The 26,845-nt window shown below is 37.5% G+C and overlaps 1 protein-coding gene across 3 annotated transcripts in view; it reads right to left on the bottom strand.

The window, feature by feature from the left end:
* Positions 1-26,845, bottom strand: part of LeuRS (Leucyl-tRNA synthetase) — a 283,085-nt gene that overhangs the window by 240,251 nt on the left and 15,989 nt on the right. For all 3 annotated transcript variants that reach the window (XM_089098621.1, XM_089098630.1, XM_089098613.1), the window contains exons 3-5: positions 25,429-25,638; positions 18,925-19,086; positions 4,028-4,272 (exon numbers count right to left, since the gene is read on the bottom strand). In XM_089098621.1, the coding sequence (XP_088954747.1) occupies positions 4,028-4,272; positions 18,925-19,086; positions 25,429-25,638 (617 nt within the window). The remainder of the gene's footprint in view (positions 1-4,027; positions 4,273-18,924; positions 19,087-25,428; positions 25,639-26,845) is intronic.

Raw genomic sequence — 26,845 nt, forward strand, 5'->3', positions numbered from 1 at the left:
GGGAAATGAGGGGTGGGGAAATGGGGGGCGTGGAAGGGGTGTTAATTGCCGTCCAATCACTTTCTACTATTAAAAAGGGCACAAGCCATTCCAATTTCCAATCGAATGAGCCCTTTTGGAAGTTTCTACCACAACTCCTTCAATACGAAGTGCCCTGGTCTAAGACCAACAAAAAAAAATACACTGTGCCACCATCGTTCTTTACTTAGGCAGTGCTATTGTGCTGCCTATGATACGGCTGTGAGACATGGGGTCTAAAAGCATCCAACATAGAAGCCCTCGACGCATTCGACCATTCATGTCTAACGAGAATGATTGGTATCAAACTTCGTGATCGAGTCAGTAATGATTAACTCCGCAAACTTTGCCATCAACGTGATGATTTGGCAACTATAATCAAACAAAGAAGACCCCAATGGTTAGGCCATGCACTTCGCCATGCACAGCACACCTTCGTCAATAAAGCCCTCAGATGTACGCCTCTTCCGGGATGGAAAAAGCTACATGGAGGACAGAGAAAAACGTAGCTCGCCTGCATTAAGGCAGACCTAGACCAACTCGGTGGCTTCAAGAAGTATGGACGAAAGTGGGAAGTTCTGGCTCGAATTGATTGAGCCACTCACGAACGACCGAGACTTGGCTTTCGATAATGACGAAGCTACTGGACACCAGGAAGAGCAGAGATGCTTGAGTCCTGCTACATGTACAAGTAAGTACAAGTAAGCATAAAATGTATATACATAGAAGACACGTATAGAATTATCTTGTAGATAGATATTCCATCTAGAGTTATCTTCTGCAAAAAAAATGATGTTTTTCTTGAAAATTACTGTAAAGTTCACAGCCTTCAGCAGGACTGCTCTCATTCGACGTAGTAGGGCACAAAGGATTCTAGAAATCTCGTCGTAGAGTCTGCAGGCGTTCATTCCACAGTTTTGTTCCTCTTTTTCAGAGGTGCCAACCTTGGTTTGTTTGCCTACGTCTCTGAAGTACACGGAGTAAGTCTCTTTTGGCGTTTCGAGGACGTCCGGATGTCAGCTCGAAACTGCATCAGCAGTTCATGCCTCCTTTCATTCAGGGTTAGGAGCTTGAATTGGCTCAAGCTTTGTTCATAGTTTTTATAATTTGGCCCAATAATTATTTCACAGGCTGTCTTCTGAATTGTTTCCAGTTCGTTTCTGTGTTTCTCTGTAAGTGATGGGTGCCAGACAGGATAGCCCTACATTACTACGGGCATTACATAAGTTCTATAGCATGAAAGTAGGAGTTGCTCTGTCATTCCAAACCTTCTTAGATTTGCGAAGGATTTTAGAAAACCAGCTGCTTTTGCTGTGATCTGGCTGATGTGCTCTCCAAACGAGAGATCGGCACTTAATGCGATACCAAATATTTTTACTGATTTCTTTGTTTGGAGAGGTGCAGATTCGTTTATGCTCTTCTTCTTCAGGAAGCTGACTTGCATTAAACAGCTTTTCTCGAGGCTTATCTGGAGCTTCACTTGATCAGCTTGATGATGAAGCTCCGCAACAAGGGGTATGAGCTGATTGGGTGTTTGTGACAGGAAGCGCAGCCGGCTTAGCGTAAGATCATCTGCAAATTTATACCTCTGTTTGTGTTGCCTCATCAGTCGGTTGATGACCGTAACAAATAAGATGGGACCAAACTTACTTCCTTGGGCCACTCCACACGATGTCTTGGAAGTTGGATGTTTCCTATTTTCGAGTTGTACGCAATGTTGACGGCCAGAACGGAAACTTGCGATGGTACATAAGAAAAACTGCGGGACTTCCAGGGCACAAGCTTCGTTGATTACAGTCTCATGATCAAGCACATCGAAAGCTTTCACGAAATCAGAAATAATTTTTTCAGCAAGGGCCTCAGGATTTTCTAGGTGTTCTAGTAGATCATGAAGTAATCTGACCAGATAATGAGTTGTACTGTGTCCTCGACGAAAACCGAACTGCATAGGATCGATTTTGTGTTCTACTTCTGCTAGCAGCCACTGTAAAAGAAAATCTGCGAAGACTTTTGAAATTATAGGCGTCTTTGAAATTGGCCTGAGATCGGATGGTGAGGTTGGTGATCTTTCCTTTGAAATTGGTGTGACAAATGCCTTTTTTAACTTATATGGGAAAATGCATTCCAGTAGGCACTGGTTATACACCATTGCCAATGATGTAGCCAGTAAGGGGGAGCATGCATGTATCGGCCTTATAGGAATTTCACAAGGGTACGAGGCTTTCCTATTGTCTAGGTTTTCAAGTTTTTCTTGGCCCCGCGAAACTGTGATGATAGGGATGGTTTCGATTGGACCATTCTGTGGCAAAGTCTTGAGGGGAGGCTGTTGAAGGAAAATGTTTGTAAAGTGTGCATTAATTGTTTCTATGGTTACATTCTCTCTTTGCTGGTCCCTCAGGGTGGATTTAGACTCCTGCTGTCCCATTAGTTTCCGTACAGTTGTGTGGAACTTACTTGGGTCACTGGCTGACAGCTTAGCACAAATTTGGTGTCCATAAAAACGTCTAGCTTGCTTTAGTAGTCTAACTACCATGTTTCTCTTCCGTTTACATTTGTCAGAGTGTAGTTTTGTCTCATAAAGCATGTCTCGTCCTGCCATTGCTGCTTTAATTATCGGAGTAACCCATGGTTTATTCTGTGCCCTAATTGTAACTCGCTTTTAAGGGAAGAATCGTTCGTATTCTCGAATCGTTTGTTCATAGAGGAGTTCAGTCATATTGTTTGCATCTTTGTTTTCGAAAAGGCGGAAGCAGCATACTGAGTTGAGACCATTCTCTGTGGCCAATTATACCTTCTTCTGTAAGTGGACGTTAGGTGAACTGGGTTGGTTTACTAGGTTTCATGGTTGACTTTGGCCGTAATATAACTGTGGCATGGTCACTGGTTGAGAGTGGTGCTTCCACCGAAGGATCTAAATAAAAATCACCAATTGTAGTGAAAATCAAGTCAAGGGTGTTTTCTTCCAGTGTTTTCACTTTAGCTATTTGATGAAGGGCTGTAGAGCTTTCGATCCAGTTCAGCTTCAGGTCGTTGAAGTCCCCACAAAGAAAGATTCCAGCATATGGATATTTTGTTCTGATGAAGTCGCAGCTTTGTTGGAGGTATTCCATTAGTTGTCGCCGATTCGGTCCTCTTGGTGCGAAATATACCGCGGCGCATATCAATGACGACACTTGACGAGGTAGGCCTTTTGGTCGTGCCCACAGCCACGAAACTTCGACGTCATGGTCTTTTGATACTGCGTCATCCAGAATCCTATGAGGTACGTTTTCTTTGCAGTAGAAACCGACACCGCCACTGTGCGTCATGAGCTCTCCGAATGCACTTCAGCGTGGGGAAACATAACAGGAATACCCGTCAATTATGGCCAAAATCAAAACCGGTTATAAACAACGCTGCTTATAAACTTTAAAAACAAGATGATAGTAATCTCAATACTGAAGTTATCTTCCACAAAAATGTGCTATTTAAAGGCAGATTTTTTTTCGTAATTCATTGCACGTGCAGGAATTTTTCATAAAAGAAGAGCAATAATTCGAGCCATAAATATGTGTAACAACAAGAGTGAAATTAGGAAACGTGATAAAATACCAAAAATCTTTAGATTTGGGGGAAAGGAAGCAGACTGAAAGCAACAAACCTCTCCCAATGTGCTTCTTTGTAATGGGATAAGCTTGTAAAACACATAATCTATGGTACCAATTCATTCCCAGATAACCAATTTCTTGTTAGCGTGTATTGTCTTTTTTGTTTATAGTTAAATGTGTATATTGTAATGCTTCTAAATGTCAGGTATCTATTTTTTTTTTTTTTTTTTTTTGTAAGTTGGCAGGCCTGTGAGACTGCAGTATCTCTGCTCCAGCTGCTTCTATCTTTCTATTATATTGTACAAGACCAGGCTACGTCTTGCCCCAGTTTTGTTTAAAAGGAAAAAATCAATAAAAAAAAACAATCCAACCCGTGTGTGTACCAACGGTTATTCATGCTTTCCGCAATCTAAAATTCTTACCTAATTTTTTCTGGCATATTTTCAACAATCTTCATTTTTATTGCTGTATATTCTTGTGGCCCAACGCCCTCTCCACTAGCTCTATCATGGTCCATGCACGGCTGCTTGTCAGTTGGTGAATAAATAGTATGTCTTTTCCCAAATTCGATTTTTCCTCGTTCCTTAAGACGAATGAATTGCCATCTAACGAATGAATCATAAAACGGGTTGACATCAGTTGTTATAAAAGCCCGCCGCCAATCCACCTAAAGATATTTTATAAAATATATTTAAAATATTTCAATTTAGTCCCTAAAATCTTGCTCCTACTCAGTCAGATATCAGGACTACAAAAAATTGACTACCTTCAATACTCCAACGACATATAATAAGTACAATCAAGAAACAGGTCAAGGGCCAAGGAATTCATAAAACAAAAATACATCACTAATATTCCCTCTGTATAATCAACAAGATCTCGGCATAAATGAAGAAGAAAAAATAGAAATTAAAGCAACCAGTAACTAAAAAACATGGACAGAAATGAAGTTAAACAGAAAAAAATTTTAAAAATGAAAAACTAAAAATTAAAACCCAAATTAAAGAAAACACATCCACAATAGAAATTGTCCAATCCAAAAGTAACGACAACAATTTCAATCCGATGTAGAGTAGAGTCGGCCTATGGCAGATGAATGGATAGACCACTGCTTGGCAATACAAGGCCTTGGGTTCGATCCCACATGACGAACGGCCGACGGGGAAAGGAACTCATCGGTTAAATAGATCCTCACAAAATATCCATGGGCACCCTGTGCACCAAAGAGAGCCCAGAAGGAACTACTAATATTTGATATTAAAATGGAATTACTTCTATCCAATCCTGCAGATTATTAAAATAAAATATCCAAAAACGGCTGACAAACGGCTGACGGGGAAGGGTACTCATAGGTGAAATACATTTTCACGGAAATTCTATGGACATCCTATGCGCCAAAGATGGCCCAGAAGGAACTACTAGCATTTGATATTAAATGGAATTATTTATATCCAATCTTCCATGTTATCAAAATACATGAAAATAAACTTAATAGTCGACTTGCTCCAGTCAGATTCAGAACATGATTGAACAAATTACAAGAGATAATTCTCACCTAGTTCCCGACGAAGTAGCTCCGAGTCAAACCACAAGATTTTAAAATCAATTGCGTATTTGAAAATTGGTCTGAAGAAGAAGAAGATGAAGAAAGGGCGGAGTCCATAGGACTAAAAAACACCTTTAGACCTTAGAGCAAAAAAAACAGTCGTCCTTGAGCAGTGCCCTTTTTGGTCCTGTGTAATTTATCATATGAAAAAACTCTAGCACTTTCATCGCCATGTCATGCAATAGCAGGAAGCCTATTAAAATACTCGATAGACACGTGGGAACTTGTGATAAAACATCTTATCAGATCTCTTTCGGTTTAAGACTTGCTGTACTGATGTTCACTGTTACTAGTCTGATTATTCAGACTGACAGGAATACTTTAAACATACGGTGAGCTTCCTACTCGTGTAACTTATCCCCTCTATATTTGTGTCAAAATTACATCTTATGACACAGTGTGAATCAGAGTCACATCAAGAAATTTGAATGGAGTAGGGGAAAGATAAGATAAAAACTAACTGTTCTGAAGGGAGAGGTTTCTACTCCCCCTTGTCTGGTTTTTATTTATCTTAGACATAAATTATTCAGTACAAAAAAAATATCCGAAAACAACTATTAATAAATCCTCGTTTTAAACCATCAATTTCCTATTTTTGAACCTCTTGGTCAAAATGAGAATAGACTACTAATGTTAGTGAAAAACCCAGTTAATAACATCAATTTTGATATATTTTTGCAAACTTTGGATTCTTAGGGGTGAGCGTTTTGCTGCCCCCTAGTACCTTTTCACCCTGGTGTGAAAAAAAATCAACAAAACTCAAGCAAAAATAGACAACAGGTGCAGTTTATATTTTTGTCAGTCTTAGTGATTATGTCTAGGGAGCCTGAAGTTCCTTATTTGAGGGTTGCTTAGAGACTTTAGCATTGCTGTTACTTTGGATGATCCATTACACCCCCCCCATTCACCGAAACATCCTCCCCCATCACCTTTACCATTTCCTCTCACCTAGATTACCCCGCCCTACGGTAGCAGCTGATCCCAAATTACGGCGAATTTATTTTCCCACGCTATAGAAGACACAACCAAAATTTTCGTTCCGGCTTTTGTGCGACGTTATAATTATGAAGTATGAACACAGTTATATTATATAGCACATCTGCACTATATAGCACTGTGCACATATAGCACTGTGTTCATTTAATATTGATTTGACTGAATATATTGGTTTCTTTTTGTTTGTATATTAAGTATTGTGACAAAAAAAATTTGACGTGTCCCCAGTTTAAGGCAGTTTTCCTAAATAAAAACAATTTTGATTTATATTAGAATTCGATTCGATTACAATCTATCTGTTGACAAAAATCACTAAATAAGAAAAAAAGATTATTATTCGCCTTTCTTTTCAAAAACGCTCAGCTTCAAAATTAAACCCAAATAATTATAGTGTGGATGACAGTTTTTTTTTACACATTTTACTAATCAACTCGGTTTATTTTAACTGTATTATTTGCTTTAGGGACTTTCGATGCCATGAATGTAATTTTGAAGTCTCAGTGGCGGCTGATCGTCTCAAAGACAAAGGGTCCGGTAGCAAATTTTCCCTATACCACGGGGAGCTTCCGAAGTAATTTTGACAGTGGATCTTAAATGTGTCAACAGTTCAAAAACCTAACAAAAAGGCTAGTTCAAAACAGAGAAAACCTATATCTTACTAATTGCTAAGCAAAACGCTGTCTATTCAATGTACATACAACATAAATATTACGAATCCTGTGTCGGCTAAGATTTCAACCAAGGCGGTTAACAAAACAGGAGGCTTCCAAAGAAGTCATTTATTCAATGATACTTCTTTTGAGCTGTATTGAACAGCCTTAAATAAATACTTTTCAACCCATAGAGCTTTCTCTTAATTTTTAAGAAAGTTATTTTCAAACAGTTCGTGGTAATGAACTGTAAGTAAGGAGCGACCCGGCTTAATAGTAACCGAAACTCTAAAAAACGGAATTTTGATACCAATAGATACGTCAGAAGAATCAAATTGTAATGCTGATTTCAAATATATAAGTTTTAACAAGTTCAGTCTTACCAATCAAAAGTTGAGCGCCTGAAAAAATTTGCCTTATTTTAGAAAAAAGAGGAAAATAACCCCTAAAAGTCATAGAACTTCAATGAAAATCCCACCATCAGATTCAGCGTTCCAGAGCTCCCTACTATAGCCGTTTCAAGCTCCTATCTGCAAAAATGTTGAATTTTGAATTTTTGCCAGAAGAAAAATCACGGATGCGTGATTTTTTTGTTTTTTGTTTTTTCAGGGGCGATCATATCGATCCAGTAGTCCTAGAATATCGTGAGAAGGCTCATTCCAACAGATATTAAAAGTTCTAGTGCCTCCCACCTCATCTTTTTTCTGAAGTCACCCAATCAAAATTTTGAGATAGCCATTTTGTTCAGCATAGTAGAAAATCTAATTATTATGTCTTTGAGGATGACTTATTCCCCCACTGTTCCCGGGGGAAGTGCTGCAAGTTATAAACTTTGCCCATTGTTTACATATTAATTAAAAAAACTTTCCTAAAAATATTTTTTAATAATAAATTAAAAGGCCATTTTAAAATTAACATAAGGATATAAAAATACCTTCTAAAATTCAAAACAAACACGACCAGAAATTACTGTTCAAGAATAAATGAAACCCAAAACGAACAGAAATTAAATAAACAATCATAGCAAAAACATACAACAAGTAATAATATAAATGAATAAATAAATCTTAAAGCGAGTAATGCTTAGAATGAATATGAATACAAAGCTTAAACGAAAAAAACATTTTCCTATTAAAGCATAAATGAAACTTAAAACGAACAGAAATTAAATAAACAATCAATGCAAACAAACATACAATAGATATTCATGTAAATTAGTAAATAAATCTTAATACAATTGAAACTTAAATTGAATATGCAAATCAAGCTTGAAACGAACAAAAATCACCATAAAGAACAGTTTGGGTATGCCCTCCTTCTCTCACTGCAAAAGTCTAAAACCTACTGCGTCATTGTCGCTTTACTGAAAACCAACTTTATGACAAATATTTTCTTTTGTACTTAATATTGAAAATAAACATTAAAATTATAATAGCATTTTAAACTTATGTGCTTTCGGCAATTAATATCATTATACATCAAATATAAAGTTTAATTTATTAGCTCTTTTTAAGGTTGTTAAAGACGAATATAGTTTCCCTATAAACCGGTGATTGGATACTGCCTACTTTCCTAACTGTAAATAAAAACCGAAAGCCTACTGCGTCATTGGCGCTTAACTGAAAAGGGATTATATTACAAATATTTTCTTTTCCAGTTCTTACAGTGTTGAAAATAAAAATACAATTACAGTGAAATAAATTCTTGAACTGATGGATCTTTCAACAATAATATCGTTATACATCAAATATTCAATTTGATGTTGTTTATACTTTCCAAGACTGTTCAAAATGCATAAAGTTTTCAGTAAAGCGCCAATGACGCAGTAGGTTTTAGACTTTTACAGTGAGAGAAGGAGGTCATACCCAAACTCTGTTTGTGGTGATTTTTGTTCGTTTCAAGCTTGATTTGCATATTCAATTTAAGTTTATATTATCTTAAGTTTGCATATTCAATTTGCAAAAAATTTCAAGTTTTTAAAAATTCCTTATTTCAAAAACAAACTTTAAAAAAAAATCAAATATTCATCAAAGTAACAAAACTGATATCAAAGTAACAATATCAAAGTGAAAAAATGGGTTTGTGTCAACCTCGGAGTTTTTATTATCAGATGTTTGAACTATTTTTAACAAAATTGCTATCTAATAATTTTTATCGGATGGGTTTGGGGAAAAAGGGCGTGGGGGACTAAATTAAGCTTCGGTCTCTTTTGAATCTTTAAAAGTGAACTAGAACTTTTTATTTCCAATCAAATGAGCCCTATTTGAAGTTTATACTAGTATCACTTCTACAAGAACCATATATATCCCCAGAGTATAAGTTACAACGCCTATCCCTGGGCCTTGGGGGGTTGTGTCGACCCTGGAGTTTTAATATCTGATGGTTGAATTATTTTTAACAAAATGGTCACCTCAAATTTTTGGTCAAAATGGTCACCTGAAATCTGATCTTTTTTCACTCTGAGAAAATGAACTAAAACTTTTAATTTCCATTCAAATGAACCCTCTCTGAAGTTTATACGAGCATACCTTCCATAAGAACCATATATGCCCCCAGAGCAATACCTACAACGCCTGCCCCGGCCCTGGCGGGGGGGGGGGGGTCAACACAGGAGTTTTTCTAATCTTTGAACTATTTTTAACGAAATGACCATACGTAAAGGAGTTTTTGTTATATGATCTTTGAACTATTTTTAACAAAATGGCTACCTCAAATTTTTATCATATGTATTTGGGGGAACAGGGCTTGGGGGGGGCAGTTGCCCTCCGATAACTCTTGACTCTTAAAAGGGGTACTAGAACCCTCGATTTCCATTCGAATGAACTCCGTATGAATTTTATACGACGACCCCTTCTGTATGAAGTGCCCCTCGGAAAAAAATAAATGGAGATTGGGGGGAGGCTAGCTGCCCTCCGATCTTTTTTTACTCTTAGAACGGGAATTAAAACGATCGATATACAACCAAATGAGCCCTCTAGGAATTTTAGACGAGCATCCCTTCCATAACAACCATATTTGCCCCCAGGGCATAACTTACAACGCCTACCCCCGGGCCTTGGGGGGATGTGTCGACACGAGTTTTGTGTTATCAGAACTTTGAACTATTTTTAGCAAAATGTCATTCTCAAAATTTTTATCTGATCCATTTAGGGTGTGGAGGAGGGGGGGGGCTAGTTGCCCTTAGATCTCTTTTGACTCTTAAAAAGTGAACAAGAACTTTCAATTTCAAATCAAATGAGCCCTCTCCGAAGTTTATATAACCATCTCATCCATAAGAACTATATATGGCCCTAGAGCATTACTCATAATGCCTGTCTCCGGGTCCTGGGGGGTTGCATCGACACAGGAAATTTTCTTATCTGACCTTAGAACTATTTTTAATGAAAAAAAAAATTGTATCGGATGGGCTTCGGGAAAAAAGGGTTTGTGGGGGGGGGACTAGTTGCCCACGGATATCTTTTATCTCTTAAAAATTGAACTACAACTTTCAATTTCCAATCAAATTAGCCCCCTCTGAAGTTTATACGAGCGTCTCTTTCATAAGAACCATATACGCCCCCAGGACAACACTTACAATGCCTATCCTCCGGGCTCTGGGGGGAGGCGCTTTTGTTATCTAATTTTTGAAATATTTCCAAAACACTGGCTATCTCAAAATTTGTAACGGACGGGTTTGGGGAAAAAAGAGCGTGGGGGGGGGGGCTAGTTTAACTCTCTTGACTCTTAAAAAGTGAACTAGAACTTTCAATTTCCAATCAAATGAGCCCTCTATGAAGTTTATACAAGCAACCCTTTCATAAAAACGATACATGCCCTTAGGGCATAACTTAGAACGCCTTCCCCTGTGCCCTGGGGGGCTGTATTGACACCGGAGTTTTTCTTATCCGACATTTGAACAATTTTTTTTAACACGATGTATATCTCAAAACTTTCAACAGATGGTTTTGAAAAAGAAGGCGTGGGGGGGGGGCTAGCTTCCCTCGAATCTCTTTTGACTATTAAAAAGTGAGCTCAGACTTTCAATATCCAATCAAATGAGCCCTCTCTGAAGTTTATACGAGAATCCCTTTCATACGAACAGTATATGCCCCTGGGCATAACTTACAACGCCTGCCCCCGGCGGCGGGGAATAACTTACAACGCCTCGACACCGGAATTTTTGTTATATGATCTTTTTTTACTATTTTTACAATTTTTAACATTTTTAACTATTTTTAACAAAATAGTTATCTTACAATTTTTATTGGATGTATTTGGGGGGGGGGTGTGGTTATCCTCCAATATCTTTTGACGCTTAAAAATGAAATAGGACTTTCAATTTCCAATCAAATGAGACATCTCTGAAGTTTATACGAGCATTCCTTCCATTAGAGCCATATATGCCCCCGGGAAATAACTTATAACCCTTGCCCCTGAAAACTGTGGGGGGAATGTCCTGCTCAAACATATAATTTCCAGAAATTTCAACCACGTTGAACAAAATGGCTACATCAAAATTTTGATTGGATGTGTTTGGGAAGATAGTGGGCGTGAAGGGGGTCTCAGTTGCCATAGAATTACTTTCGATCATTAGAAAAGGTACTAGCCATTTAAATTTTCAATCGAATGAGCCCTTTCTGAAGTTTCTACGACAGCGTTGTCTATACAAAACCTTAAATGCCCCCAGGGCATAACTTATAACCCTTGCCCTGAGGGCTGTGGGGGAGTTGTCATCTTCTAAGACATAATTTCCAGAACTTAAAACTACGTCTAATAAAATGGCTGTCTCAAAATTTTGATTGGATGTGTTCGGGGAAAAGGTAAGCGGGAAAGCGGGGTTAGTTGCCCTCAAATCACTTTTGACTATTAAAAAGGGCACTAGCCCTTTGAATTTCCAATAAAATGAGTCTTTTTTGAAGTTTCTACGACAACGCCTTCTATAAAAACCTTATATGCCCCCATGGTATACTTTACAACCCTTGCCTTGAGGGTTGTGGGGGAGTGTCCTCCTCAAAAACATATTTTCTATCTGGAAATCAACAAAGCTGAACAAAATGGCTACCTCAAAATTTTGATTGGATGTGTTTAGGGAAATGATTGGCTTGGGGTGAGACTAGTTGTCCTCCAATCCCTTTCGACTACTAAAGAGAGCACTAACCGCTTGTATTTGCAATCGATTGAGCCTTTTTGGAAGTTTCTATAACAACGCCTTCTATAAAGACCTTAAATGCCCCCAAGGCATAACTTAGAACCCTTGCCCTGAGGGTTGTGGGGGAGTGTCCTCCTTAAAAACACATTTTCTATCAGGGAATCTACTACGGTGAACAAAACAGCTTTCTCAAAATTTTTATTAGATGTGTTTGGGGGAATGATGGGCGTGGGGGGGGGGGGCTAGTTACCCTCCAATCACTTTCGACTATTAAAAAGGGCACTAGCCCTTTGAATTTCCCATCGAATGATCCTTTTTTGCAGTTTCTACGACAACGCCTTCTATAAAAACCTTATATGCCCCCAGGGCATAACTTAAAACCCTTGCCCTGAGGGTTTTGGGGGAGTTTCCTCCTCAAAAAACATATTTTCTATCTGGAAATCGACTACACTGAACAAAGTGGCTATCTCAAAGTTTTGATTGGATGTGTTTGGGGGGATGATGGGCGTGGGGGGGGGGGGGGGGCCCTAGTTGCCCTCCAATCCCTTTCGACTATTAAAAAGGGCACTAGAACTCTCGATTTCTAATCGAATGACCCCTCTTTGAAGTTTTTATGACGACCCCTTCCATATGAAGTGACTCTGGGAAAAAAATAATAATAATAATAATCATAGGCAGCGCGCTAGCGCTAGCGCGCTGCCTAAGTAAAGAACGATGTGTTTTTTTTTTCTTCTTCTTCAGCCGGGCACTTCATATCGAAGGAATTGTCGTAGAAACTTCGAAAAGGGCTCATTCGATTGGAAATTGGAGTGGCTAGTGCCCTTTTTAATAGTCGAAAGTGATTGCAGGGCAACTAGCCCCCCCCCACGCCCATCAGTCATCCAAATACATCCAATCCAAGTTTTGAGATACCCCCTTTGTTCAGCGTAGTTGATTTTCAGATAGAAAATATGTTTTTGAGGAGGACACTCCCCCAAAACCGTCGGGGCAAGGGTTTTAAGTTATGCCCTGGGGCATATAAGGTTTTTATAGAAGGCGTTGTCATAGAAACTTCAAAAAAGGCTCATTCGGTTAGGAATTCAAAGGGCTAGTGCCCTTTTTAATAGTCGAAAGTGAATAAAGGGCAACTCGCCCCCCCCCCCACGCCCATCATTCCCCCAAACACATCCAATAAAAATTTCGAGAGAGACATTTTGTTCAGCGTCGTTGATTTCCAGATCGAAAATATATTTTTGAGGAGGACACTCCCCCACAACCCTCCAGGCAAGGATTATAAGTTATCCCTTGGGGGCATTTAAGGTTTTTATTGAAATCTTTGTCGTAGAAACTTGAAAAGGGCTCATTCGATTTGAAATTCAAAGGGATAGTACCGTTTTTAATAGTCAAAAGTGATTGGAGGGCAACTAACCCCCCTCTAACGCCCACCTTTTCTCCAAACACATCCAATCAAAAATTTGGATAGCTATTTTATTCAACGTAGTTGAAAGTTTTGGAAATTATGTCTTTGAGGATGATAACCCCTCCCCCCACAGCCCTCAGGGCAAGGGTTGTAAATTATGCCCTGGGACATATAAGTTTCTTATTGAAAGCGTTGTCGTAGAAACTTCAAAAGGGCTCATTCAATTAAAAATTGAAAGCGCTAGTGCCTTTTTTAATAGTTGAAAGTCATTGGATAGCGACTAACGCCCCTCTCACGCCCACCATTTTCCAAAACACATCCAATAAAACTTTTGAGATATCCATTTTGTTCAACGTAGTTGAAAGCTCTGGAAATTAGGTCTTTTAGGATGATAACCAACTCAGAGCCCTCACTCCAAGGGTTGTAAGTTATGCCCTGGGGACATATAAGGTTTATATAGAAAGTTGTTGTACAAATCATATGCAGCAGGATCGCGCTGCCTAAGTAAAGAACGGGGACACTCGAGAACGAGACAAGAAACCGGGACTAAGTAAAGAGGAGGACACTCACCCACAACCCTCTGGGCAAGGGTTTTAAGTTATGCCCTGGGGCCATACAAGAACGATGTTGGCACACTGTATTATTTATTAATTTTTTCCTTTAGAACAGGGCACTTCGTATCGAAAAAGTTGTCGTAGAAACTTCGAAAAGCACTCATTCAATTGGAAATTGGAGCGGCTTGTGCCCTTTTGTGATTGGAAAGTGATTGGAAGGCGACTAACACCCCTCTCACGCCCACCATTTCCCCAAACACATCCAATCAAAACTTTTGAGATAGCCAATTTTTTTAACGTAGTTGAGAGTTCTGGAAATTCGATCTTATAGGATGAGAACCATTCTAACAGACCTTAGGGTAGGTGTTGTAATGTATGCACTGGGGGCATATAAGGTGTATATAGAAAGCGCTGTAGTTTCCAATAGGGCTCATTCGATTGGAAATCAAAAGGGCTATTGTCCTTTATAATAGTCAAAAGTTATTGGAAGGGTTGACATTTTCAAACAGTTCGTGGTAACGAACTGTAAGCAAGGAGCGACTCGGCTCAATGGTAACCAAAAGAATATATCAAAAGAATCAGATTTTAATTCTGATTTCAAATATATAAGTTTCATCAAGTTTAATCTTACCCATCAAAAGTTAAGTGCCTGAGAAAATTTGGCTGATTTTCGGGAAGAGGGGGAAAGACCCCCTAAAAGTTATAGAACCTTAATGAAAATCACACCATCATATTCAGCGTATCAGAGAACCATACTGTAGAGGTTTCAAGCTCCTATCTATAAAATTTCCATTTTTTTGCCAGAAGAAAGATCACGGATGCGTGATTATTTGTTTGTTTGTTGTTTTTTTTGTTTTTTTTTTTTCAGGGGTGATCGTATCGACCCAGTGATCCTAGAATACTGTAGGAGGGCTTATTGGAACGGAAATTAAAAGTTCTAGTGCCCTTCTTAAGTGACCAAAAAAATGGAGGGCAACTAGGCCCCCTCCCACGCTCATTTTTTTCTCAAAGTCACCCGATCAAAATTTTGAGATAGCCATTTTGTTCAGCATGGTCGAAAATCTAATAAATATGTCTTTTAGGATGACTTAATCCCCCACAGTTCCCAGTGGAAGGGCTGCAAGTTATGAACTTTGCCATTGCATACACATTGTATTGGTTATTGGGAAGTATACAGACGTTTTCAGGAAGGATTTTTTTCTGGTGGGGGGGTTGGGGGGTGGGAGGAGGTGGTTACTCGGGATAATCTTTCCGTGGAGGATGTTTCTTTGGGGTAAGGGATATTTCTATGAAGGGGGCGCCGGATTTCCAAGCATTATTTAAAAAACGATCAGAAATTAAATTTTAAAAAAAATAAGTTTTTTCAACTGCTCCCAACCCCCTCATATGCGTCATAACATTGGCGTAATAAAAAAAAACAATAAAAAAAAACAAGCGATGTGGCGCAATAGTAATCGAAACTTTAAAAAGTGGAATTTTTACGTCAATAAATGTATCAAAAGAATGGGTTTGTAAAGTTGATCCTAAATATATAAATTTTATTAAGTTTTAGTATTACTCACCAAAGGCTACGAGCCTGAGAAAAATTTACCTGATTTTTTAAAGAGGGGGGAAACATCCCCTACAAGTGAAAAGAATTTTAATGAAAATCACACCGTCAGATTCAGCGTATCAGAAAACCCTATTACATAGGTTTCAAGCTCATATCTGCAAAAATCTGCAACTTTGTATTTTTTGCCAGAAGAAAAATATACGAATATAGAAGTTTGTTATGTAAGTTAATTTGTAAATTACGTCAGAACCAAATTTAAGGACAGCCATTTAGCAAAAGAAAAGTAAATTTTTTATGTAAATTTTGTTTACTTATTCAATGACGGTGAGCCAAAATAAAAGCTGCATTAACTAAAAAACGATCAGAAATTAAATAAAAAATAAACAAGTTTTTTAAACTGAAAGTAAGGAGCGACATTAAAACTTAAAACGAACAGAAATTATTCCGTATATGAAAAAGGCTGTCCCCTCCTCAACGCCTTGCTCTTTACGCTAAAGATTTTATTGTTTTAAAAAATTTTGTTGTGAGACAGAGTCAAACTTTAGCGTAAAGAGCAAGGCGTTGAGGAGGGGACAGCCCCTTTCAAATACGGAACAATTTCTGTTCGTTTTAAGTTTTAATGTCGCTCCTTACTTTCAGTTTAAAAGACTCGTTTTTTTTATTTAATTATAGTAAAGATCGAAGTGGGTATAATGTATTATTTTTTGTTGTTGTTGTTGTTTAGACCAGGGCACTTCGTATCGAAGGGGTTGTCGTGGGAACTTCGAAAAGGGCTAATTCAATTGAAAATAGAAAGGGCTGATGTCCTTTTTTAATAGTCGATAGTGATTTAAGGGCAACTAATCCCCTTCCTCTCCCAACCTCCCCCGCCCACCCTCACACGCCAACCCTCCCATTTCTGCTCTTAAAATTTAACTAAATCAAAATAACGTGAGTGTATCCAAGCTATTAAAGAAAGTAAACAGAGTTTTTTGTGAATGGTATCAAGTTTTCCATTTCAGGTCAACTAGAAGAGGTATGAAACTAGATTAAACAGTACTATTTGTGTCCAGATTTTTAAAAGGGTGTATGTTGTTAAAAAACTATAAAGTCTTAAAAAAACAAAAAGATTTAAAGTATTATTTTCTTTTTCCCTGAAAAGACTATGTCAATATAAAACGAACAGGAATTAATTAAAAAAACTTTTTCCACAAAATAAGTTTTTCAAAGAAAAGTAAAGAACTCCATGAAACAAAAAATTAGCAAAAATATAATCAAATAATATACCAAGCGTGAAACTACCACAAATCAGCATCGATAAATAAATGAAACCCAAAACGAACAGAAATTGCAATAAATAACCGAGTCAAACTCAAAACGAGCAGAAATTAACACAAGTTTGTCCCAAAACCCCTATGCCTTCCCAAGGTCAGAACAGAATTTGCACTTTACTGAAAAAATACAAATAAATGTGCATTGTCAGTTTAATATACATATACTGATATTTAGTAATCAAAATGTTAATATTTTTTTATTTATTAGTTATAAAAGTAAAAACATTTATATTTTTTTTTTTTAAGTTTTGAAAATTTTGTTGAAAAAGTTTTTTAAATTAATAATAAATAATAAAACATTGGAGCCGTATGGCCTTAACTATAGGCAACGCTACAGCGTTGCCTCTGATAGTAATGATTATAGGGAAGTATAAAGACGTTTTCAGGAGGAATTTTTTTCTAGTGGGGGGTCGGGTCAGAGTAGGGGTTACGGGGGAGGATCTTTCCATGGAGGATATTTCCCTGGGGGAAGGGACATTTCTATGAAGGGGGCGCCAGATTTCCGAGCATTATTTAAAAAACGATCAGAAATTAAATAAAAAAACAATTTATTTTCAACTGAAAGTAAGGAGCAACATTAAAACTTAAAACAAAAATAAATTATTACACATACGAGAGGGTGTGCCCCCTAATCAATATCTCACTCTTTGCGCCAAGTTCTTATTTGTACTTTCAAAAGGGATATTTATTCTGATTAACTGGCCGTTGTGATTCAGGGGTTTGTCATTCGAACAAAATTCGAACTTTGGTGTAAAGTGTGAGTTACTGAATAGGGGGCAAACTCCCTAATATACGCATTAAAAACATACGAATGTGGAAAATCGCTACGCAACTTAATTCGTAAGTTATGTCAGAACAAAATTTCGAGAAGGTCAATTAGCCAAAAAATGAAAAACTAATATACGAATTTCATCTTAATTATTCATATACGGTGAGCCAAAATCAAAGCTGCATTAATTCAAAAACGTTCATAAATTAACTAAAAAAAACAAGTTTTTGTAACTGAAAATAAGGAGCGACAATAAAACTTAAAACGAACAGAAATTATTCCGTATATGAAAGGGGCTATCCCCTCCTCAACGCCTCGCTCTTTACGCTAAATTTTGACTCTGTCTCACAAAATTATTTTTTTTTAAAACAATAAAAAACTTTAGCCTAAAGAGTGAGGCGTTGAGGAGGGGGCAGCCCCTTTCATATACGGAACAATTTCTGTTCGTTTTAACTTATCATATCGCTGCTTACTTTCAGTTAAAAAAAACTTGTTTTTTTTAGTTAATACTTTTAAGATACAAATCAGTTTAAGCAAAAATTGGTCGTTAAGACGACGCACCTAAAAATAAAAGCCAAAGAGAAAACTCTCTTATACTAAATTGCTACATCTACTTTAAAACAAAAAAAAACAAAGAAATTATTTTTAGTCCAGCTGTTATTTGTAATTTATTTGCTTTTTTTCCCAAAAAACGGAAAGAGTGATCAATGCCTGGAATAGAAAGCTTGTCTCTCTTCCCGACAAATACAAAAGCTATAAAAATACCATCTGTTTTCATAGCTGGAGGAAAGAGGAAAAGGCATTAGTTTCCTATAGCTCCATGGCAAAAGAGGGCCTTCATTCATTTATTTGCATCCATGGCGTAGTTTCGCAAGCCAGTCGCATTATTTCTTATTTCTGGAGACAAATAACCCCGCGTCTTTAAAACCTGATAGATTTTAAAATCCCTTGTGTGAAATCATCATGCCAGTAAAAAAAAACAAAGATTTTGATTAATTTTATTAATCGAAATTTAATTAATCAATTAATCAAGTTTAATTAATGAGATTTAATTGATCAATTAATTGAGATTAATTTCAATCTGACTGTTCTCCTGTATAAAATCTAAGCCAGTAAAAAGAACAAGGCGAAGTTGTAAAGAAAATTACAAGCAACCCCTCCGTTTTTCAATGGTTGAATGTTGGTAAATTCTTTTTATATTCATCCACGAAATTTATACCTCAACATAATTTATCCTGTTTCGGGGGGTAAGGGGTCCAAATAAGAGCCCCTGGATAAGGCCTTACTTAGAACATACCTGTCAAGACGACGTATCCTAAACATAAAAATAAAAAAAGAGAAAAGTTACATACGTGTAGCCCCATTTTCTTCAAGTCTTCAACGGCACGTGGCGGAAAATACTCCAACCAATGCATTGGATCAGCAAAAGCCTTTATTTCTTCATCTTCCAATCCTAAGGATTTCATAATTTGCCACTGATATTTAGCACCACTAGATTTTGCTGCCACCTTGCTCTAGAAATAAAAATAAAAAATACGTGAATAAAAAAATTACATGGTTAAGGTTAAAACCGACATAGCTGTAAACTACATGTTCAGAGTCAGACTTTGAAGACATGTATTAGGATAAGAATCGGGACAAGTGATTCGTCTATAAAAATTTGGATAAAACTCCAACCAGCCAGGGTTGTGAAATATAGCCCAATTGTGATGATTCTATTCTATCGAAACTACAAATTTGCACAAAAGTCAACACCATATGGCTTAAAATAAGCATAACTAGATGAAATTTGGCCTAAAACGTTGGAAAACTCTACGCGTCAGTTGATAAACCCAGATGTGGATGAGGTCCAGTTAGAGGTTGTTTTCCTTAAGGGCTTGGTTCCAAGCGTTTTGCTCCCAACTGAAAGAAATCAACATGACATTTTACACGAGTGCTAACTGGTGCAGTTAGTTGGTCTCTCTAAGTAAAAGGGATAAACGAATAAAGGAAGGGGCACAGAGCACCCACGTAGAATGTCTTGTAGATTTCTGCCAGTTGGAGACAAAGCACTTAATCATGACTTTATTTACTTTGAACGTTTTCCTTCCAGCCTTGAACGATTTGAAACCCGATTTGTAATGCTCTGAGCGACTTTACGTCCTTAACGTGTTTTTATTAATCTCAGATTTGTAATCAATAAGCACAGACCCTTAAATAACCAGTTTGATTAAAATCAGTCACAATTTTTTAGATATGTAATTTTTTGTAATTAAGAACAATCATGTTGATTATCGCTTGATCACTCAGGACCATTTCTTAAATGACCACTGCGATCAAGAGTCAGATGAGGTACACCATTTCTCTAAGAGCGAAATTAGGGAAGAGTAAATTTGGCATTGGGAGAGGGGCAAGGACTTCAATTTTGACACTCAATGAGTGACTCAGATTTCCATCCAGTTGATTTTGAATTAAAGTTATCAAGTATTTTGCAGTAGGTTGCATAGGCTGCATCAAGACATGGCTCATTGTAGACAGAGAAAAGCCAAAACAGATAGTCCAAATATTTGAGAGGCAAATATTATTAGTTCAAAATCTGTAGTTAGCTAGCAGATGAGAAGAGCCTGTTAGACAGCAAACATATCCCCCCCCCTCCTTGCTCTCAAATCTTAAACCCCTCTAAAAAAATTCCTCGAAGATTCGATTTGATCCCCCGTCGTGAGATGAAACAGGGTAGACTTATTACATGAACGTATAAAATATGTCATCATTTGATTTTGTCTGTAATTAAACATATTAAAATTATCCAAAGTTAGGTATCTATATCCTATATTGGATATAGAAAAACATAATTTGATAGGATTGGTTTTTTTATATTTTATTTTCATATAATTTTAAAATAATTTATATAAATTTTATATATATAAATAATGTTATAAATAATATCATATTAAATAAAATTAATACTGAAAATAATAATTTTGTACATTATAATGTATAACTTAATATAATGCAATTTATAAAATATCTGAACATAGTATAGTCAAAATTTAATAATTAAATATAAAGCCTTTAAAATTGTATTCTGGTGCCAACACAGTGGATATTAGTATATTCAAAAGGTTCCTTAAAATGCACTCTATTAATTTATTATGTAAAAACCAAACACATGTAGAAGAGATTTTGGGGAAACTTGAGAAAATATTCAAAATTGCATGGTAAATGTCCTAAAGTATTAGTTTGAAGAGAAACTTTTTAAATGTACAAATAAATTAGACGCTGAGTACAAAATGTACAAATAAATTAGACATTGAGTAAAATATATACAAATAAATTAGACCTACCTGAGTACCTACTGAGTCACCTTCTCAGCAGGGACCATCTCCAGGCCACTCACCGCGTCCCCAGGTGGCGGATAGGGGAACGTCCTACAGACATGTAGGGCACCTCCCATAAAGGGAGGCGCGGACCAAGGGGGACCTAGCACCTGGGGGTCCAAAAATTGAAACTGGGATATCCCCACCCGGGGGCCATAAATACAGGCGGAAGAAGAAGAAGGCCCCTCTGATGCACACTGAGCAGGGCCCACCGGTGTGTGGGCACGTCCAGTTAGTTGCAAACGTTCTTCCAGCAATGGGTTAAATTGTATGGTACTGCAGGATACCATCATGGGAGGATCCTCTCCAGGACAACTGCGAAATAGGGCGAAAGATTCAGATTTGGACAACAACCTCTGCATGTTTGGTATACAGTGGTATCCTCCGGCAAACCACTCAGGGGTCTGCGTCCCTGCCCGCAGAGCTTGAGAGTGGTAGGTACCACAAGGTGCCGACTCTCGTCCCTATTGGGGTCACCACCACCCTTGCTGAGGTTAAGTGTGAGGTCTTATGACCGCTTCTTATCTGATGAGGCAAAGTCTGTCTTTTGTCCGCTACAAAGGAGCTCTTTAGTCCGCTGTTTGGGAAGGCGTAGCTCTGCTGAATCTGAGTCTTGCTTATGTGCTAGAACAGCTTGTTGAATTCGACACTTATATTGGCCCTCATAAATCATCCCGGCTTGATCTCTTCTGAACTGATCATTCGGATTCCTTTAGTGTTGAAAGCTATCATTTTGCCAGCAATCATGTATGTGGCAGTTATAGCTCGTGGAAATCTCAAAATACCTCCACCTGTAAAGCACGAGAGGATCATCAGGCAGCATCACCGCACAGACCGGGATGATCTGCGAAATTCCTTACCGGCCAAGCCGTGGAGTAATTTTTTAAAAGAAGCCCCACATAAAGCAGCGGCACTTTATGAAAAAGCGATTACAGAGGCCATTGAACAATTCGTCCCATCAAAAACAGTAAAAGTCTCATCTCGAGATAAGCCTTGGTTCAATGCTGGTTGTAGAAAGGCAACCAGGGCCAGAAAGAAAGCTCACAAGAAATGGCGTTCGATTGAATCTGACGAGGACCGGGCTGCTTGTATTAGCACTCAAAATGAGTCTGTTAAAGCTGCACGTCAAGCTAGAGCCAATTACAAATACAAGTGTATAGACAAACTGAAAAGTGCCCTACAAAGCAGTGGTGGAGGGTCGTCAAAGAAGCTCTACCTTCATCTAAATCACCATCAATTATCTGCTGTCCTGCGTAGATAAGCCTTTTCAAAGGTCTCCCAACTTGATGAAAACGGAGTCTCCCCTTCCCCCTTTCCCCCAAGAACAGATGCAAAAATCATCAACGCTAACATAAATATTAGTAAGGTGCTCAGAACGCTAAGCCAGCTGGATGTCACCAAAGCTCCAGGACCTGACACGATTCCCAATCTCATCCTTAAGAGATGTGCCCCTGAACTTGCTGGTCCTCTTGCCTCTCTGTATAGAAAAGGATCACTCCCAAAGCCTGGAAAATTCCTCATGTGGTCCCTGTTCCAAAGGCAGAATCCAACCTAACTAATGTAGGATCATATCGTCCAATATATCTGCTGTCCAGCGTGTATGGCACATGTATTGATCGTGTATGGCACAAGGGACTTCTATGGAAAGTAAAAGCCTATGGATTTGATGGTCGACAATTTGAGGTGCTTGCTGACTTTCTTCGTCAACCATCATTGCAAGTTGTCCTCGACGACTTCATATCAAAAGAACACCCAGTCTTATAAGGAGTACCCCAAGGAAGTATTATTGGGCCAACTCTTTTGTTGGTGTTAATAAACGACCTAGCGGACAACCTTGTGAAGAAAACCTCGCCCTTTTGATGATGACACGACAACAAAAACATCAATTGCAAAAGACGAAGATCCCACCGAACCCCACAAGGAGCTTCAGGCTGACCTGGAGAGAATTGAGGCGTGGGCAGATGCATGGCTGGTAAGTTTTAACGCATCGAAAATAAAAGAGCTCCTAATTTCTAAGACGCGTAATACAAGGGCTCATCCTCATTTTGTCTTCAAAGGAGAGGCAATAACGCGAGTTGATACACTGCGCCTACTTCGAGTTAATTTGTTTTCGGATCTCTCATGGACTGAGCATCCCAGTAAAATTAGATCCTCTTGCTCCAAGAAGTTAGGAGTTATTCTAAAATGCCAGTCTTCTACCTGATGAGTCTATTCTGCCACTTTTCGTTTCGTGCATCAGACCTTTCATGGAATATGCATGTCCTCTCTTCACTGGTGAACCAAAAAACCACATCGCTCCACAACAACAAATTCAAAATCGAGCAGTTCGTGCAGCAGCCTCTGGCAACATGAAAGCCAAAACCCGATAGTTGATCCAGGAACGCCTCGATGTGGCGTCCAACGAAATTTTCTACAAGAACATTTATAGCCCTCCATCAGAGGAGCTATCAACGCTCATTCCTGATAGAGTAAAGCCCTTGCGATCAACTCGCCGACGTACAGATCGTCAGGACTACCTTGAGAAGGGTACTTCCCGCCAAGAATATCTGAAAACGAGTTTCGTCCGGCGATCGGTTGCAACAGGGAATAGATTGCCGGCAAAGGTAGTCCGAAAATCCTTGCCTTGACGCGTTCAAGAGAGGATACTAACAAATACCTTAGTGTTGGAAACGAGGTAATTACCAGGACTAGCGGCAAATTATCATCTGTGATGGATGAAGCCTTTTTTTTTAATAAAAAAAAGACGTTGAGTACAAAATGTACAAATAAATTAGACACTGAGTACAAAATGTTCAAATAAATTAGAAGTTAAGAAAAACCACACAGAACAAATTATGTACCACCTACCGCCTTCATCTCAATGTTTGGATGCTCTACACGAGTTAAAAACAGGTGCAGAAGATTTAAGTGTCAGCACCGTTGATAAATTTAGGAGCTTCAACCATTCTACAGTAATTGTAATGATGCTTTTGAAACCTAGACTAATCCCAATTTACCTTTTCACAAAAAAGACTTCCAAATTGGCTATTTTAAAATCAGTTTCTTTTTTTTTATTTCTACTAGAACAATCAATTAAAAAGAAACTGAAACCCAAATAAAAGTAAACGAAAGAATTTGGGTGACTAAGATGTTTCAAAAGAAAGTTTTTTTAAAAGCACGCTGCACTTTCAGTCGTTATTGATAAAATGCAAAGTTTGAGCACTCTAGGTATTTTCAAGTATCAAAATTTCACTTAACCGGCAACTTTTTTTTTTTAATTTGAAGATTTTGTTTTACATCAAAATGAATGCACTGTTTAAACAAATGAAAACAAATATATATAGTTGAAGTTAATAAAGTCATTGATCCTTGACCATCAGAAAAATTAGATTTTTTCCCACTAACTATAATAGAAAAAAAAAAAATAAGATAAAATAAAATTTATCCCTCTGAAGGTGTTACTAGAAAATATGTCTTATAAATCTACAGAATTCCAACTTTTTTTTTGTTTACTCAGAACTTGGTAGAATAAACAAAAATTAGATAAACAATTTTTTTTTGGTCGAAGCAATTTCAAACTATTTTTGTTTTTTCCAAGCTTGCATCGATCACGTCAAGTTTGTATTTTTTATTTTTATTTTTTTTACTGGAAACATAATAAACATAGAATAAAGTTAAACATAGGACTTATATGCGCTAAAGCGCTCTCTTTGTTAAGGATTAATGTTGACCCTAGTTATATTTTATATTAGAAAGGCCAAAAAAGGCAAACTAGTGCAGTTTAGATAAAGTGGGTTTACTAGATCATTTTCTGGTAATGAACTGGAAATAGCCTATTTTTGTAACACAAGAAATCGTTTTCTTATTTTTTTACTTGAGAAGATCTAATTTCTGGGCTAATTCGGGATGGATGACCATTTATCAACTTGAGCTAACAATTGGGAAGATTCTGCAATAGGAAATATCTTAAAAAGGGGTTTCTAGACCCAAAACAAACATTTTATGGGAATTTTCATTGAACAGTAAGGCCAAACTTAATGAATCGTATATATTCTGAATCAGTGTCGAAATATATTTTTCAAGAAATCGAGAAAAAAAAATTCTTTTCGTGTAATTTTGAGATTACAAGTAACTATACATAGCCTCCTACAGCAACACAGAGATCTCAAATATCATATTTATTTTATCTCAATTCAAAAGAAATTACAAAGCACCCGGGTTGCACAACTTTTCAAAACTAACTTTTTTTAGACATTTTAATGGTGACGAAGAATCAATAATTTCCAAACAGATTTGTTTATATTATTAATAAACTTGTATTTTCGACTTGTTCCATTTTCCAAAAACATGGAGCTTTTAGGCCATCGAATGTGCTTTTCATTTGATTGAATTTATAGCTTTAAAGTTATGACAAAAATTGAACTTCTCAGCTCAAACTTCCGAACTTCAATGAAACTTCCGAAACTTCTCAATTTTATGACAATAGTGATGGAATGAGTTAATACAAATTACGACATCTACCTTTTTTCCTTTAGATTTGTCTTTAGTGACATCTACTTCCACCGGTTCTTCTTCAATTTCAGCTTCTGCTGGGAATGAGGGAGGATAGCCAAAGTCTTTCATTTCTCTCTTCAATTTGTCAGCACATGCCTTTATTGGCATACCAGTACAATGAAAACCAAATGGAAAAAGGCACTGTTTACCTTTCATACGTTGATAGCCAACAGCAAACTACAATGAATAGAAATAGCTAATAAAAAAAAAATAATAATAACTAACTAGACACATTATCTGCCAATCAGCTTCTTTTTCCTCACTTTTTTAAACTATTTATTGATATGCAGTATAACATGTTAGCTTGCCTAGCATAAGATAATATATCGACACAGATAAAGTTCAAAATACGAAATATTATCTTTTTATTTCCACCATTTTTAGATTACTCTGCGCGTGGAGAAGGGGGGTCTAAAGACCAATTTTGTCGTGAAATAGCTCTCCATCTCCCGTACAAGTAAGTACAAGGATAAAATCAAACCTAACTATGTCCTTTATTTGTACAACTATTTTGTACAAGGACACAGTCAGATTTTAGAACAGAATGGATCTTACCCTGAAATCTCTCTGGGCAAGTGGTTCTTCGGATCAATCTTAGGGGAGTTTCTCCTTCCGCAATGGAGTTGGAAGGGTGTAAGATCTTACCTAGACGAGGCTGTAAGTCGGAGATTCAGTGTAAGATCTTACCATATCTTGTATAAACCAATATATCAACAAAAATACAAGGAATGTACCGAGTCCTTACGGATGAGCTAGCAAGAGGAGTGGCATCAAAACGTCCCACGAGGATGGCCGGGACCTAAGTAAAGTATCAACAAAAATAATGTTCAAAATACGGAATAGTACATTTGTTGTCAGCTATGGTTTTGACATTTTTGCGAGTGCTTATAGGAGAGGAGAAGGAGGCGTTACTAATATCACGATAATTTAATCTCCAATTTACCTTGTTTTTTTCTATGAGGATTTTTATATTTTAATACTGCACATAAACATCTCTACAAATTTGGTAGGTTCATGAGGGAGTTGCATCTTAAGACCCAATTTTCCTGAGCAGGTGGTATTTAGGACCAATCCTAGGGGCGAGTCCCACTTCCACTCCCATTGTAAGTGTGCTGCTTAGGCGCCTTTCAGAGTACTTTATCAGAGTACAGTAAAAACTGTATTGTCTAACCCTGAGTGTTTCATAATAACTGAAAATCTGTATAAAATAAGGTAAGGAACTATTTGCCAACATGTTTCCCTACGCTGACTCTATGTCAACGGGATGCAACCTGTTATCTGCGCTTATTAATCATTCTCATAACATGTTGGTACACGTAACAGAATTTATACAGTATTTTTAAAGTTTCAAATCGGACCATATGTTAATTTTTAGGGGCCGGTT

The sequence above is a fragment of the Artemia sp. Qi Xiang Cuo genome, chromosome 2, assembly GCF_049724085.1.
Source record: "Artemia sp. Qi Xiang Cuo chromosome 2, ASM4972408v1, whole genome shotgun sequence".
Classification (NCBI taxonomy): Eukaryota; Metazoa; Arthropoda; class Branchiopoda; order Anostraca; family Artemiidae; genus Artemia; species Artemia sp. Qi Xiang Cuo.